At 40.1% G+C, this 16,469-nt stretch overlaps 1 protein-coding gene across 1 annotated transcript in view; it reads left to right on the forward strand.

The window, feature by feature from the left end:
* OXCT1 (3-oxoacid CoA-transferase 1) overlaps nucleotides 1-16,469 on the forward strand; it is a 160,824-nt gene that overhangs the window by 138,430 nt on the left and 5,925 nt on the right. The window contains exons 15-16 of the mRNA XM_061393630.1: nucleotides 6,925-7,005; nucleotides 13,927-14,028. Of these exons, the coding sequence (XP_061249614.1) occupies nucleotides 6,925-7,005; nucleotides 13,927-14,028 (183 nt within the window). The remainder of the gene's footprint in view (nucleotides 1-6,924; nucleotides 7,006-13,926; nucleotides 14,029-16,469) is intronic.

Below are 16,469 nucleotides of genomic sequence, written 5' to 3' on the forward strand. Positions count from 1 at the left end.
AGACCGGATGCCATGATCTTCATTTTCTGAATGTTGAGCTTTGAGCCAACTTTTTCACTCTCCACTTTCACTTTCATCAAGAGGCTTTTGAGTTCCTCTTCACTTTCTGCCATAAGGGTAGTTTCATCTGCATATCTGAGGTTATTTATTGATATTTCTCCCGGCAATCTTGATCCCAGCTTGTGTTTCTTCCAGTCCAGCGTTTCTCATGATGTACTGTGCATAGAAGTTAAATAAGCAGGGTGACGATATACAGCCTTAACGTACTCCTTTTCCTATTTGGAACCAGTCTGTTGTTCCATGTCCAGTTCTAACTGTTGCTTCCTGACCTGCATACAAATTTCTCAAGAGGCAGATCAGGTGGTCTAGTATTCCCATCTCTTTCAGAATTTTCCACAGTTTATTGTGATCCACACAGTCAAAGGCTTTGGTATAGTAAATAAAGCAAAAATAGATGTTTTTCTGGAACTCTCTTGCTTGTTCCATGATCCAGCGGATGTTGGCAATTTGATCTGTGGTTCGTCTGCCTTTTCTAAAACCAGCTTGAACATCAGGAAGTTCACGGTTCACATACTGCTGAAGCCTGGCTTGGAGAATTTTGGGCATTACTTTACTAGCATGTGAGATGAGTGCAATTGGTGTAGGGGCACTCTGTAGGGGATGTTGGAGATGGTTTCTCCAGGGTAGATGACACCAGAGCCAAGTCATGAAGAGTGGGGTGGGTGTTGACATTCAAATGCGGGGTAAAGGGGTACATGGAGTGTGTTTCAGGTGGCATGAACACACGCTTGAAGACTTGTTCCCTTAAGGAGCAACCACCTTCTAGACTTTGCCTTCTTTGTACTTGATCACAGGGCTTTCCCAAAGAAGATGCCTGAAAGAAGAAATAATATTGGGGCACATTTAAGAAACACTTAACAGAAAAGATGGGCATGAAATGGGGTTTTATGTAAATCAAAGTCTTACATGAATGCTCTGTTGCCTCCGATAAATGAAGTGTTGACATGGAATGCAAAAATCACTGTAAAAAAGAGAACTTGTTATCTTGGATTAAGTTTATTATGATAACATGAAGCTTGTTGAAATGATGACATGAGGTTTATTATCATTTAACCAGAATTATTTATACTGAAGACTTTAGCAAAATTGCACACAGATTATCTAAAGAATTAAAGAGACATCACCATGAAGCAAGTAATAGAAAGTATTCGGTTGGATAAAAAGAAAATGGTGGTTTCCTAGATTTTGTAGGAGGCCTGTAAGTGATGCAGTGGAGAAGAGAAAAGCTGGAGAAGCAGGTGGAGGAAAGAGATATAAATGTTCACCAAGGTTAGATGAAGTTAGCAAAGAAGAAAATATATATAAAAATCAGAAGCCTTGAGGACCAGTCAGAGCTTTTTTGATGCTTCACTTGGTGTCTGGTCATCTACCTTTTTTGACATTTCTTCATGGAGAAAGAAAGGAGCAGATTGATGGAGATGAACAAGACACCACTAACCCTAAAAATTTGGATGTAGAGTCAATCCCTCCCACTATACTGCACGTTCAGAACATTTCTTCCTACCGTGATCAGGTAAGGAAGAAGACTTGGCAGTTGAAAAGAAAACCACAGCACAAAGAATTTAAAGGACCAAATGACAATTAAATGGAAGAGTTAAAATGAAACACCTGGTCTTTGGACTCCTAATAAAGTGTTCTTTGCTACCACACTACACTACATCTCTTTTTTGGGATTTATTTTTTATTGCTAAAAACCCAGCGATTGTTCCTGCTTTGTGAATCATAGCACATTGTAAGGCTCAGCCTGGCGTGGTTAGAATAGAGTGCTCAAGTGAGAGTTAGTCATATTTTGGCTTCATAGCTAACCTACTGTTGAATATTGAAACTGTGACATTCTTTCATCCTTCTGCATCTCATTTTCTCTTCTTCCTTGATCTGTGTTATGTCTTGAAGCTCAGTGTGAATGGAGTCATCTAGATACCTTGTTCTTACCACAAGAATACCGTTGGTGCTACCATCCTAGGCCAGCCATATGCTAAGTCGCTTCAGTTGTGTCCAACTCTGTGCGACCCCATAGACGGCAGCCCACCAGGCCCCGCCGTCCCTGGGATTCTCCAGGCAAGAACACTGGAGTGGGTTCCCATTTCCTTCTCCAATGCATGAAAGTGAAAAGTGAAAGTGAAGTCGCTCAGTCGTGTCTGACTCTTAGCGACCCCATGAACCGCAGCCTACCAGGCTCCTCCGTCGATGGCAGGAGCATTTTCATTTCCTCCGTTCATTTTCTGGGTAAGAGTACTAGAGTGGGTTGCCATTGCCTTCTCCGCCAGCCATATGGTTTGCTCCCAAATATGGGTTGTGGTTTCATTGGTTCTGTGGGTCTCGGGAATTTTGTTTAGGCCATTTTCTGTGTAATTCTGTGTTCAACTTCATTGAGGAACTTAAGACTTCCTGAAAAATTCCCTGGTGGTTTAGTTGCTAAGTTGTGTAGGACTCTTTGTGACCCCATGGACTGTGTCCATGTAGGTCCCCATATAGCCTGTCAGGCTCCTCTGTCCATGGGATTTTTCAGGCAAGAATACTGGAGTGGGTTGCCATTGCCTTCTCCAGGGGATCTTCCCCACCCAGGGATCAAACCTGTGTCTCCTGCATTGCAGGCAGATTGTTTACCATCTGAGCCACCAAGAAAGCCTAAAGAATTCCCTAGTAGATTGTAGAAATGTTCAGTGTATGTTATGTAAACATTCAAGGTTACTGAGCACTTGCTAAGTGCTGGACACTTACAGTCACCCCTGAGGTATAGCAGATGGATAAGACACAGGATCCTTGACCAGCTAGTGTGGAGTGGAGTGAGGCTTTACACTCAGGTCCTTGACTCTGCTCTGAATCACTGAGCTGTACTGTTTACATGGAAAATGGTTTCTGAAAGGTGTGTTTTGGTGATGTGCTGTGCTGTGCTTAATCGTTCAGTCACGTTCATCTCTTTTTGGCCCCATGGACTGTAGCCCGCCAGGCTCCTCTGTCCATGGGGATTCTTCAGGCAAGAATACTGGTTGCCATGGCCTCCTCCAGGGGATCTTCTAAAGCCAGAGATTGAACCCAGGTCTGCTGCATTGCAGGTGGATTCTTTACTGTCTGAGCCACTAGGGGAAGTCCAGGAACACCGGAGTGGGTAGCCTATCCCTTCTCCAGGGGATCTTCCAGCCCAGGAATTGAACTGAGGTCTCCTGCATTGCAGGCGGATTCTTTACCAGCTGAGCTACCAGGGAAGCCCTTCTGTCTTGGTAGGGCACAATTAATTCTGGTAGTTGAAATTCTCCAAAACCAGAGTTGGTTGTTCATTGGAACCCAAGTGGCTGCTTTCACACCAGATGTAGGTCTTGCTCAAATAACGGGAACAAAGTAAGAGCTCCCCACAGAAAAACGTTCCTTGGAGGCCCACAGATAGTTCACTTTGTTCACATGCAGACCTGGAATTCATTGTGACATGTCTTATTTGAGTTGTATGAAGTGCAAGGAGTCCTGACAACTATAGCAGTTCGAATGTTCATCATTAATTTCAGCTCTGTAATTAAGCGTCTGTGACATGTGCAAGCTTTCTTTGAAATCTGGGAATGAAAATAGACCATTAAAAATGAAGCAGAAATGAGGTTTTATTTCTACAGCTATAAATTTTCTTACACAGTAAAATCTAGAAACATACAGTTTGTTGTTAAAAGTGTAATGTCTATCCACTCTCTCTATATATATTTAGCACTAATTTTGACTAAATTAAAGTAATACAGTTGGTCAGTTTTTGAGATTCACCTAAGATTCCCAATGGAATTCCCCTTTTTTCCCCATTCGTTCGTTCAAAAAACACTGAATATCTTTTGTGCCATACACTGGATTAAGTATACTAAAGCCTCTTTATTACTCGTATGTTGGTGCATTGACATGTTATTACAAGGAGTAAAATCTTAAGCCCAGTTATTTGAAATCCTTTGCTTCTGATCATACTTAGTATGATAGCAGTTTTGAGAGAGACATAAGCCAGCTAGCAGTGCATAATTGACAAGGTAAAACTTGTAGATGGCTAAAGATGGTGATGGCATCATGTGTGGGGCTTTTAGACCCAACATGGAAGCAGTAGGAACATTTTTGCCATTTTAAATAGAGGATCTAAAATGTGACAAATTAGCCTTCAGCCTCAAGGGAAATAGTAATTTAGGCTCCTGGTGCTTGATCCTTAGAAAGGAACTTCATCATAATCAGAAGAAAATGATTTGAAGATCAGATCATTAGAGCTAATGTTTCAACTGTGCTCCAGAGATGTGCCCCATCGGTCACCTCTGCACTGCACGGGGTTGGGGGAGTAGGGAATGGCGGAAAGGGGTTGATGGTTGAAAACCTGCTTCCCATCTCAATCCCTCTTTCATGTTTGAAGAAAAGGCAGTGTAGCTGAAGGAAACTTTGAAAAAAAATATGAGTATAGACCAGCACACACAGTTTACCAATGAGCGAACAGAGGCCCAGATATATTCCAGGAAAGGCAAATAACTATATAAGAAAGTGAATATAATCATGGTTTTCTACACTGCCTGGGGTATCAGTGAGCCATTGTACAGTCATTTTGCCAGCACAGTGTAAATTCTGACTATTGAGTTATATACGAATTGTGACATAGCTACGCTGGGTGAACTGAAGATGATGAAGCATGGGGGTTTGCAGGAGAGGAAAGTCTTCATGTGCCCCTGTAAGAAGTTAATAGATAATACCTAAAGCTGATTAATTAAAACATAAATAGCTTTGTCAACATAGCATTTAAAAATGCAGAGGTTCAATGGAACAGAATACAGAGCCCAGAAATAAAATCACACACCTTTGGTCAATTAATCTTCAACAAAGGAGGCAAGAATATACAATAGAGAAAAAAACCGTGTCTTCGATAAGTTGTGGGGAAACTGGACAGCTACATGTAAAGAATGAAATTAGAACACTACCTAACACCATACACAGAAATAAACTCAAAATGGCTTAAAGACTTAAATATAAGACATGACAACATAAAACTAGAAGAAAACATAGACAAAACAGTCTCTAACATAAATTATGGCAGTATTTTTTTAGAGCAGTCTCTCAAGGCAGTAGAAATAAAAGGAAAGATAAACAAGTGGAACCTAACCAAATTTATAAGCTTTTGCACAGCAAAGGAAATCATAAAATGAAAAGATGATCTACAAGCTGGGAGGAAATATTTGAAAAAAATGGAACCAACAAGGTCTTAATTTCTAAAATATACAAACAGCTCATACAACTCAATAACAAAAAACCAGACAACCCAATGAAAAAATGGGCAGAAGACCTAAATAGATATTTCTCCGAAGAAGACATACAGATGGCCAATAAGCACATGAAAAGATGCTCAACATTACTAGTTATTAGAGAAATGCAAATCAAACTACATTGAGGCACCACCTCATTCCAGTCAGAATGGCCATCATTAAAAAGTGTAAAAATGGTAAATGCTGCAGAGGGTGTGGAGAGAAGGGAACCTTCTTACACTTTTGGTGGGAATGTAAATTGGTACAGCCACTGTGGAAAACAGTATGAAGGTTCCTTAGAAAACTAAAAATAGAGTTGTCCTGTGAGTTAGCAGTCCCATTCTTGGGCATATATCTGAACAAAATTCTAATTTTAAAAGATACAGGCACGCTTACGTTCATAGCAACACTACTTACAATAGCCAAGAAATGGAAACCTACATGTCCATTGACAAATGAATGGATAAAGAAGATATCTATATATATGTATATATAGATATATATGTATACACACACATATATATAATATTGCCTATCAAATAATAATATCCCACATTAATTAATATATATATACTAGAGTACTACTACTCAGCCATAAAAAAGAATAAAATGATGCCATCTGTAACTACATGGATGAGTCTAGAGATCATATTGAGTGAAGTAAGTCAGACAGGGAAAGAAAAATACCTATGATATCACTTTCATGTGGTATCTAAGATACGACACAATGAACTCATCTATGAAACAGAAACAGCCTCACAGACATAGAGAACAGAATTCCTGTAAGGAATTCTCTGGCAGTCTGGTGGTTAGGACTCAGCATTTTCATTGCTTAGGGCTCAGGTTTGATCCCTTTTTGGAAAACTAAAGTCCCACAAGCCATGTTGCTCAGCCAAAAAAATAAAAAGAAAAAGAAACAGACTTGTGAAAGCAGGTGGGCAGGGGAGGGTTGAATTGGGAGTCTGGGTCTAGTAGATGCAAGCTATTGTATATAGGGTGGATAAACAACAAGGTCCTCCTGTCGTATAGCATGGAAAACTATATTTAATATCCTGTAGTAAGCCATAGTAGATAGTAAAATTTGTTATAAAATAAAAAAATTTAAAATGCAGAGGTAAGAAGAAGATGTATAGAAGTATATAGAAAAATGCTAAATAAAGTTGAAATTGATTTCCTGTTCAGAGCATGTCTAAGGATACGAGGGGAGTCCAGAGCTTCTGTTTTCTGTGAATGTATTACTTTTTCAACAAATAAAAATAAAACTTGAAGGAATGTATAATATGCATTTGTATCCTATGTATGCCCCCTACCCTTGGTAGAAAAATAACTCATTTGTCAAGGAGACCCTTCCTTGGGAGATCTAAGGGTGGAGGCTTAGATCAAATCTGTGGCTGGCTGTTTCCCAGCTAAACCAGTTATGCCTTTGGCTACTCATTTGTATTTCTCCTTAAATTACTGTAGGAACACAAGCTGCCTCCAGAAAGGTGAAAGCATGATGGCGCAAGTTTTTGAAACAGCCTGTACTTAGGAGACAATTTCTCTGATAATTCCTTTTGTCCTATCTTATACCAATTCTAAATAAGAATCAGCCCCTAACTACTCTTTTTGATGTTTTTTAAAACAGGGAAATGCACATAAAATCATGGAGAAATGTACATTACCTCTAACAGGAAAGCAGTGTGTCAACCGTATCATTACTGAAAAGGTAAAGTGCCTTTCTCTTTCATTTCCTCTAGTGCCTGCTACCTTTTTTAAAAAATGTGTAAGCATTTTAGAACTTTTTGTTACTTTCTAAAAGTGTATTACATTGGTAGTCATGGGATTAATTTAATCTGTGGGTAGACTGAATAGGAAGATTCATCAATTTAATGTTTCTGGATGCAGAATTCTTAAGTGAACTTCTCTGGAAATATACATATACACACAAAATGAACTCTTGCCCTTGGTAACTTTGACAGTGTGATACAAATAAAAGTTATATTGAGCCTTATGACTAATACAATAGATGATCTATACAAAGTTAAGAATATATTTATCATTCCTGTCTTCTTTGATTTCCTGAGTTGCAAATACATATTGTTGGATCTCATTTTAGGAAACTCAGTAAAAATTAAGTTTTAACCATTTAGGTGCAAATTGCAGTATGGCCCCACAGTGAACCAAAAAATCTATTCTTTGGTTCTTGCATAAAGCGGACTTCAGAACACACTTGCGTTTTAGAGGACCTCTAGATATTATCTTCTTTGATAGAAAAGTGTTACTGGTAAATTGAAACTGAGAGCAGCATGACTGCAGGTGCTGTAGTTCCTTTCCGACCCAGATTTGAACCTGAGATGCTGGAATGACATTGCTCTCGTAAGTGAGCCAGGAGGGTGTCATTTTCATTGTTTTGATTCAGTATTTTGATGAACCACAGGACAGAGTTCTCTAGATCTAGAGTCTGTTTGTTTTTTCGTAATGGTGCTGTTCCTTTTGGCATCAGTCAGTTTTAGAACCCTCATTCAGTTGTGGTACGAAGCACCCTAAAGCAGCCTTTTGAAGTAGAAGGCTTATAATACTTTTCAGAAGCCACATTTTAAGGAGAGTTTTGTCCTAAAATGGTGCCTGCCCCTAGGGCAGTTTATATCCATAAAGATGACATATAGAGAAGAACAAGCAGATAAAAGGGCACAAATCTAACCTACCATTTATTCCAAGTCTTATCATTTCTTAAACTCCTGCACAATCATGGACAGAACTTGTTGAAAAGAATCCATTACTTTGAAATCAAAGACAAAACAGTCCTTGCTCCTGTTTTCTTTAACAAAGTGATGGCGGTACAGCTCCTACGGGTAACCCCAGCTACGTTTTACCCCCGATCTTCCTCTTCTCCCTGTAGCCCCCCTTCACGTGCGCCCTCACCGTGTTCTTACCAGTTTAATGTTTTCATGTGGAACCACTCCCATTCAACTCTGCCTCCCCAGATTCTACCCATCTTTTAATATAATTTCCAGCTTCATCATGAAGAGGTTTCCGATAACTTAGCACTCACAATTTCATCCTCAGAGTGGCCCACCGTTCATTTTGGCACTTACCATCTAATATAGCGACCCCCAGCCCCCGGGTACCCATCTTAAACCTGGTTGGCACAGCCGGAGGTGAGCGTTAAGATGAGCAACCAAAGCTTCATCTGCTTCTTCCCGTCGCTCCCTGTCTTTCACATTACCACCTGAACCATCCCACCTGCTACCCCCAGTCTGTGGAATAATTGTCCTCCACTAAACCAGTCCCTGGTGCCAAAAAAGCTTGGGAACCACTGATTACATGCCTGCATTTTCTCATGAGATTACGTATATGTTATTTAACTTCGCTGCCATTTAAAAAAGCTTTCTACCCTTTCTCTCCATCTGCATTATTGTTTTTTACATTCTTTCATTCCATAAGTATTTCTGAGCTCCTTCTCTGAGGCAGGCTATTGCCAACAGTGGGCTCAGAAAGGAGGACAGTCTACTGCCCAGGAGCACATTCAGGTGGAGCTGACATCAAGCATCCAGAGGTGCCAGCAGTTAGAGTAATGCATGTAGTAGAGTCCACAGAAGAGATGTGCCAGATCGGATGCTGAGCTGGGAACATAGAGGAAGGCTGCTTAGCAGGCTTAAGAGAGTCTCAGGAAAGCTTCTAAGTGGTATCAGATATAAGCTTTTCTCTTTCTCTCTCTCTTTTTTCTTTTTGGCCACACTGCACAGCTTGTATGATCTTATTTCCCCAACACCAGGGTTTGAACCCAGGCCCTAGTAGTCTCAGCGGTAAAGAATCCGCCTGCCAACACAGGAGACATGGGTTTGATTCCTGGGTCAGGAAGATCCCCTGGAGAAGAAAGTGGAAACCCACTCTAGTATCTTTGTCTGGGGAATCCCATGGACAGAGAAGCATAGCAGGCTACAGTCCATGAGGTCGCAAATAGTTGAACAGAACTGAGGGTCTCAGTGAAACAAAAAAACAACTCTCGGCAGTGAGAGCTAAGAGTCCTAACCACTGGACCACCAGGGAATTCCCATCAAATATAAGCTTTTAACTGCAAGGCATTTCACAGTCTGAATCTTTTCTCCTCCAGTCTGTTGCTCTCTTTTTGCCTTAACATTCTCCCCACCTCTACCGTCCTAAATGCTGTGAACTATGTGGCATCACTTACACCTTCCCCCCCAACACACACCGTGTTCTTCTGGGACTTTGCACATCCTGTCTCTCTCCCTGGCATGCTCTTCCCACCCTAGCCATCTCGCTATTTCCTGCTCATCTTTTATGTCTCAGCTACTTATTCTTCTGGCAAACCTTCCCTATCTCTCCCCAAGTCTTGTCATTGCTTCCCTGAGTCTTAGGACTCCACCCTAACAGCACTGTATTGAAATAACCTCCAAGCTCTGCCTGTCTCACTTATTACTGTTTATCTAACATTGAGCATAATGCTTGACCTGTACACAGTGAATGCCTGTTGAGTAAATACCATACGTTCCTTGATGAGAAATTAATAGATTGAGTGATGAGTCTTGAAAAATAAACATGAGTTTTTATAAGTGAAAATAAGACCAAAGAGGCCCTTCTAGGCAAAAGAAATAAAATAGGCAGAGTCACAGAGGTATTAAAACACAGCTTACTCAAGGACTTGCATGTGGGACAGTGTGGAGCATGGGACAGCATGGAGTGAGGGTATAGCCAGGGATTTTGAAGGCTGAAGATGAAAAGCCAGTGAGGGGCCAAATTATGAAGGAATGTGAATATATTGTTAATAAATTTGGGTTTTATATAGAAGGCAGTTGGGAGCCCTTCATGATTTTTAATGGACTTTGCCCTTGTGGCTCAGCTGATAAAGAATCTGCCTACAGTGTGGGAGACCTGGGTTGGGAAGATCCCCTGGAGAAGGGAGAAGCTATCCACTCCAGTATTCTGGCCTGGAGAATTCCATGGACTGTATAGTCCATGGGGTCACAAAGAGCTGGACACAATTGATCGAATTTCCCTTTCACTTTCATGATTTTTAATAGCTGGGGACACCATTGATTAGCAGAGAAGGCAATGGCACCCCACTCCAGTACTTTTGCCTGGAAAATCCCATGGACAGAGGAGCCTGTTAGGCTGCAGTCCATGGGGTCAGGAAGAGTCGGACATGACTGAGCGACTTCACTTTGACTTTTCACTTTCATGCATTGGAGAAGGAAATGGCAACCCACTCCAGTGTTCTTGCCTGGAGAATCCCAGGGATGGGGGAGCCTGGTGGGCTGCCGTCTCTGGGGTCACACAGAGTTGGACACGACTGAAGCGACTTAGCAGCAGCAGCAGTAGCAGCCATTGATTAGATGTGCATTTTGTAAAGAGCCAAGAGAAGCAAATGGCAACCCACTCCAGTGTTCTTGCCTGGAGAATCCCATGGACAGAGAAGCCTGGTAGGCTGGAGTCCATGGGGTCGCACAGAGTCGGACACAACTGAAGTGACTTAGCAGCAGCAGCAGCAGCAAAGAGCCATGTGGTTTTTACATAGAGTAGGGGGAGAAACCATGAGACTCCCTTCAGGTATCTTGGTCAGAAATATCAAGGTCCTAAACCACAAGACCCAAAGAGAGATTTCAGAAAGATTTAGGAGATGGACTCAGCCTAACTTGGTGATGAATGGGGCATAGTACTAAGGCAGAGGTGATTCCTGAGTTTTCTGGCTAGAGTCATGGTTTACCTCTTTTATCTTTAATGAAGCCTGGCTCTGCAGGAAGAGAAAGGGAGGAGCAAGGAAAGGCAGCGAAAAAATAGGTTTTGTTTGAACATACTCAATTTGATATTCCTGAGTAAGGTGACATCAAAAGTATCCAGTCTGAGATTTCTGATAAACAAGTGGAGATGGGTATCTGGAGCTCAGAGAAGTCACAGTTTGAAGGAATATGTGAACTCATTAGCAGACGGGGGTAACTGGAACCTAACCTGTAGGTGGCGTTGTGTAGATAAAGGGAGCTAGGTGTGGCACTTTGGGTGCTTCAGGGAATGGAGTAGGTAGGGTATTTCCCCTGTGCTCTATACATAGTAGATGCTTAATAAATGCTGCCTTGCTATTAACTTTAATGACTGTGAACACTGCCAGAGCAGATGTGGGACTAGAATTCCATTTTCAGCTCTTAAGGAAAGTTCCATTAGTTGCCTGCCATTTGAAAGAGGCTTCAGAGATATTTCGACTCTGCTTTCTTGGTTTTGTGTTGCTAGAATGATGGGATGATAGATACCTTCCTCAACAGCACTTGGGCTGTGACTAATTGCTTTATCCATAATGCAGCCTGTTACGGTGGTGAAAAAATAATAAAATTATTCATCTGTAAAACAAAGTAATTGAAATATTATTCTTGGTAGTTGAACAGTTGGCTGTAGCTTTTAGATTTTAGTGTCTGTCTTTTATCAAGTTTTTGTTTACACTTTATATGACTAAGTGGGGAATCTCCCTCAATATTTCAAAAGTAGATTTCTCATTTTTTTAAAAATTCATAATGTTTAGTTTTCTAATATATGACCTTGAGAGCTAATTAGGGATTGATAAAGATGTTAATAAAAGGTTTTTAAAAGCAATGTCATTTGCCACAGAGTTTATCTTCTTGATCACCGAAGCTTTATACTCATAATACCACAGTTATACACAATAAGGCTCTTTTTCTCTTATTTGTTCCATTTTGATAAATTTGTGGTTGTTCATAATACAAGGGAAAGAATATAGTATGAATGATGCTCCAGACACATTTTCTGCAAATAAAAAGTTGCCAATTAAAAAAAAATTATAATTGTCATTTTGAAATTGAATAACCTACTGCATCATATGGGCGTTCCTCACTGATAATTTTTCCCCCTCAAAACATATTTCAGCTGAAAAGTTTCTTTAGGAACATAAAAATATGGAAACAAAAAAGTTTGCTGAAATAAATCATCCCAAATGTAAATCATCTTTTCCAGTAAAACCAATCAGGTGTCTATTCATCAAACAAAGCAAATATCACTAGTCCCCTTAATGTTTTGCTCCTGAGGAGAAATATCAATTATCTGGAGACAGATAATCATTTGGAGGCTTTAATTTGTGTTCACACACATATGCACATGTGGGAGAAAGAATATGCCTCTGTGGTGTCCTTGCTATGTCTCAGGCATGAGGCCAGCTGCTCCGAGTAGGTTTGTTATTATATTTGTCCTGTATAACAATCTTGGGAAGTAGGTTTGTTTGACATATATCTACAGATGTGAAGACAGGTTCAGCAAAGATTGCATAGCTATTGCCAGCTGAGCTAGAATTCCAGTTCATCTTGAAAGCCAGGATTCTTTCTGCTACATATTGTTGTGTCTTCTTTTTTATTATTTTGAAAATTTCTATTTTATATTGGAGTACACATTGCTGTGTCTTTTTAATAGCCTCCAGGAGTGTGTTTAAAAATGTCAATTTAGGGATGGACTTCCAAGCTAGATGAAAATAAAGATTCTAAGGCTGCAAATAATAGTTGAATTTAAGGTAATTCCAGAGGAGATGAGAGATCTGGGAAGCATAAAAAGTTTAAGTCTGAGGAAGACTGACCTTGAAAACTAGAAGAGGGAACAGTTCCTGTGCATGGAGGACAACTTACTGTAGAGTCCATGAGTGAATGTTTAGGAAAGCAGTTTCGCTTCTTGCAGTTAGAGCTTCCCATTGGTAGGTAATCTGCCTTAGAAAGTGAGCCTTCTACTACTAGAAGTTTCTAAACAAAGCCCCAGAGACCATCTCAGAAGAATGCTTTGAAGAATTCTTGTATGGAAGATTTTATTGCATGACTTTGTGGGTCCCTTCTACTCAATTTGTTGCTTTACCAAGAGTGACCACATGTGTTCTGTATCAGACACAGCTGGTTGAGCCTACCTGCTTGGGTCAAGCTATACCAATTGGCACCACCATCACCTAGTATAACCAATCAGAATGTTGAAATGCAGTGTTTAGGGTGAGGTGAGCCTTCTCATGCTTGTCCTAAACGTGAGCATCTTCATTTGATTTCCATACCAGAGGGAGAGTCACTATGCTTTCAGACCTGTGTGTTTTCACAGGACTTAAGGGAAAGCTTTAATATTTACGTGGGGGAGGGAGTTGTCTTTCAGGGCAAACTGTCCCTTTACAATTAACTCCTAGCTACTTCAGAGCACCTGCTTTTGTTTCCAGTAATTTACTGAGAAGCATCAGTCAACTTTCCCCCATCATTCCTGTCCTTTCACCTTCTAAATCTCTCCTTCCTCCCTGCTTTTCTTCCTCCTTTTTTTTCAGATCATTGTTAAATGCCAAATTAAATTTTGACCAAAAGTGTTAGATCTAACAAAAGGAAAGTAGTTAAAAAAAAACTGGTTATAATAGTGGCAAATGCCATCAATAGTCAGCATTTATTTATTTTCTGGCATCAACAGCGCTCCCCAACTAATTGCCAATTAAGGCATTGGCGTTTATTCTCACCAAAATATAGTAGTTACAGTTGACACGTTTTCATTGCTGATTTTCAGTCTTTTACCCTGCGTCTTTTCTGTCCTTAAAAAACTTGTGAGGTTATTTCTGTTTCGTGCTATAAAATAATTACAGTGATAGGAATAGTCATTGTCATCTTCTTGATTTTGACAGGCTGTGTTTGATGTGGACAGCAAAAAGGGTCTGACTCTTATTGAACTCTGGGAAGGCCTGACAGTGGATGACATAAAAAAGAGCACTGGGTGTGATTTCACAGTAAGTGTTTCTATGAACAAATCCAGCCACTTGTCCTGTACCCTGAGCTTGGTTAATGGGTATTTATGGGACATGAACCATTAATTTGTGACCATTTTTGGAGTTGACCTTTGCAGGAACAGGAGTGGAAGGATGGGTGCCTCCAATGAGAGCAGGTGGGAGCAGGAACAGGCTCTGACTCCGGGGAAAGGGTTGGCTCAGGGATCAGAAGCAGGATGGGGAGGAACCACTAGGAGCTGCTGCAAACAGCAGGTTGAGCTTGAGCTCTAAGCTATTTACTGTAACATTCCTTGCAGTCCTCTGTTCCTGGGTTATGTATTGGGCACAGCCAAACTTAATTAACTAAAAAATGTGAGCCACACACAGACAAATGATACTTCCTTATTTTGAAACGTATGTGTGGAATTTGATTTTCTCTCTGATTAACTTCTTTGCCTGATCATTCCATCTATGGGCGATCCTCGAATGTTGAGCTTTTAACACCACTGGATTGATAATCACAAAATAGATGATTCCTGTATTTGAAGAAAAACTGTGCTTTAAAACTCTGACTTACAAAGCATATAAGAACATCGGGAGTATCCACTAAGAAATCTCCAAATCCCTTTTTTAAACAAAGAGAATAAAGTCCACGGGGTCACTCAGTTGTGTCCAGTTCTTTGCGATCCCATGGACTGTAGCCCGCCAGGCTCTTATGTCCATGGAATTCTTCAGGCAAGAATACTAAAGTCGGTAGCCATTCCCTTCTCCAGGGGATCTTCCCAACCCAGGGATCAAACCTGTGAATCTGTGCCTCCTGCATTGGCCGGCGGATTCTTTACTACTACTACCAGCTCGGGCCTGATAATATAAATAATAGCCTTTTAATATAAGAGCTTATTTGTGAATCACCAATCACCAGACTAATGGGATTGGGCAGAGAGTTCAGTCCATTTAGAGTTAATTGAAAGTAAAGGTGAAATGTGTCTGAAAAATGAAGAAATAGACTTTGCTTCTCACATACCTTTTTAAGAACAGCTCTACATGTTAAAATGAAATATATTTATAATGAGAAGAAATATTGCAACTACCCATCCTTGAGAAAGTAATTTAACGAACTGTTAGTCGCTCAGTCACGTCTGACTCTTTGCAACCCTGTGGACTATACCCCATCAGGCTTCTTTGTCCGCAGAATTTTCTAGGCAAGAATACTGAAGTGGGTTGCCTCTTCCTTCTCTAGGGGTCTTCCTGACCCAATGAGGATCAACCTGACCCACATTGCAGCCAGATTCTTTACCATCTGAGCAAGCAAGGAACTTCCTTGATAAATCAAGCATGTATTTCATACATTTCTTCCTGAGGTACTACATGATTGGCTGGTACCTATTAGTGCTTAACAAACATCTGTAAACAATTGTGCTGCATAATTCACGATCCACATATAACTGTTTCTGGTACTGTGTGAAGGTCTTTGTCTATTAACCTTCTTTGAATTTCCTTTCAGAAAAAAGAAGTCTTCCAACAACTCCTTACATGAAAAGCACATCTTTAATTAACTTTTCAGTGACCTCAGTGGGTAACAAATGGGATTTGTTAGTTTAACTATTTAGAATTCCTTACTCCAGTGATGAAAGCAACCAGTTCTTCTTCCTTAATTAGCTATTCTTTATATTTTTTCCCTCTGTGGATAAGTTAACCTCTTCTTCAGCAGATGACATTTTTGAGACATTCTATCGAATGTTCAAATCTCTGCTACAGAAGGGAATTGTAAAAGAAGATCCTCATTGTTACCAGTTTTTTTTTTTTTCTTTTTAAGTCATGTAGGTAAATCAAGAATGAAAAAGATAGATTTTTACTGTTTTTACTTTGTTTTTTAAGTGCTAGTTTCCATGTCTTGATACATTGAAAAATATCTCTGTGGCACCTCTCTTATCGCAGTAGCAACCCTCCTCCTCTTTTGGCATTGACATATAATTTTGTTTCCTCCAAATGAGGCTGTTGAAATGAAATGTTAATTTTTATGTCAACATTGCTCTGAAAATGAAAAGGTCTAGTAGTATCAGCTAAGCCATCTCAACAGAAGAACTGGATTTTGAGGATCTAATGATCAATGGCATCTCTTTAGACCCTGACAGATGAAGCCACATGTATCAGATTCTCTGTAAGACTAGAGACTGAAGTGTTCTTATTCATAAGAAGTTCTGTTTAATAGCTGGGTTATCAACAAGCTACATTTAATAACAAAGTACATTGGGATAGCATCTCTTTATTTGATAACTCAAAAGATATCTCATGATTATTACTGCATAGATAGAATTTTACTCTATGTGACTGCATACAATTTACTCAAGATCTCTGTTTGACAAAGGCCACTCAGCCTTCACTGTATACTAAGAACTGAACATTTTAGAAAGGCATAGTTAGACCAAAGAAAGCTAAAGACCTCGGTCAAAGTAAATATG

The sequence above is a fragment of the Bos javanicus genome, chromosome 20 (genome assembly GCF_032452875.1).
Source record: "Bos javanicus breed banteng chromosome 20, ARS-OSU_banteng_1.0, whole genome shotgun sequence".
Lineage (NCBI taxonomy): Eukaryota > Metazoa > Chordata > Mammalia > Artiodactyla > Bovidae > Bos > Bos javanicus.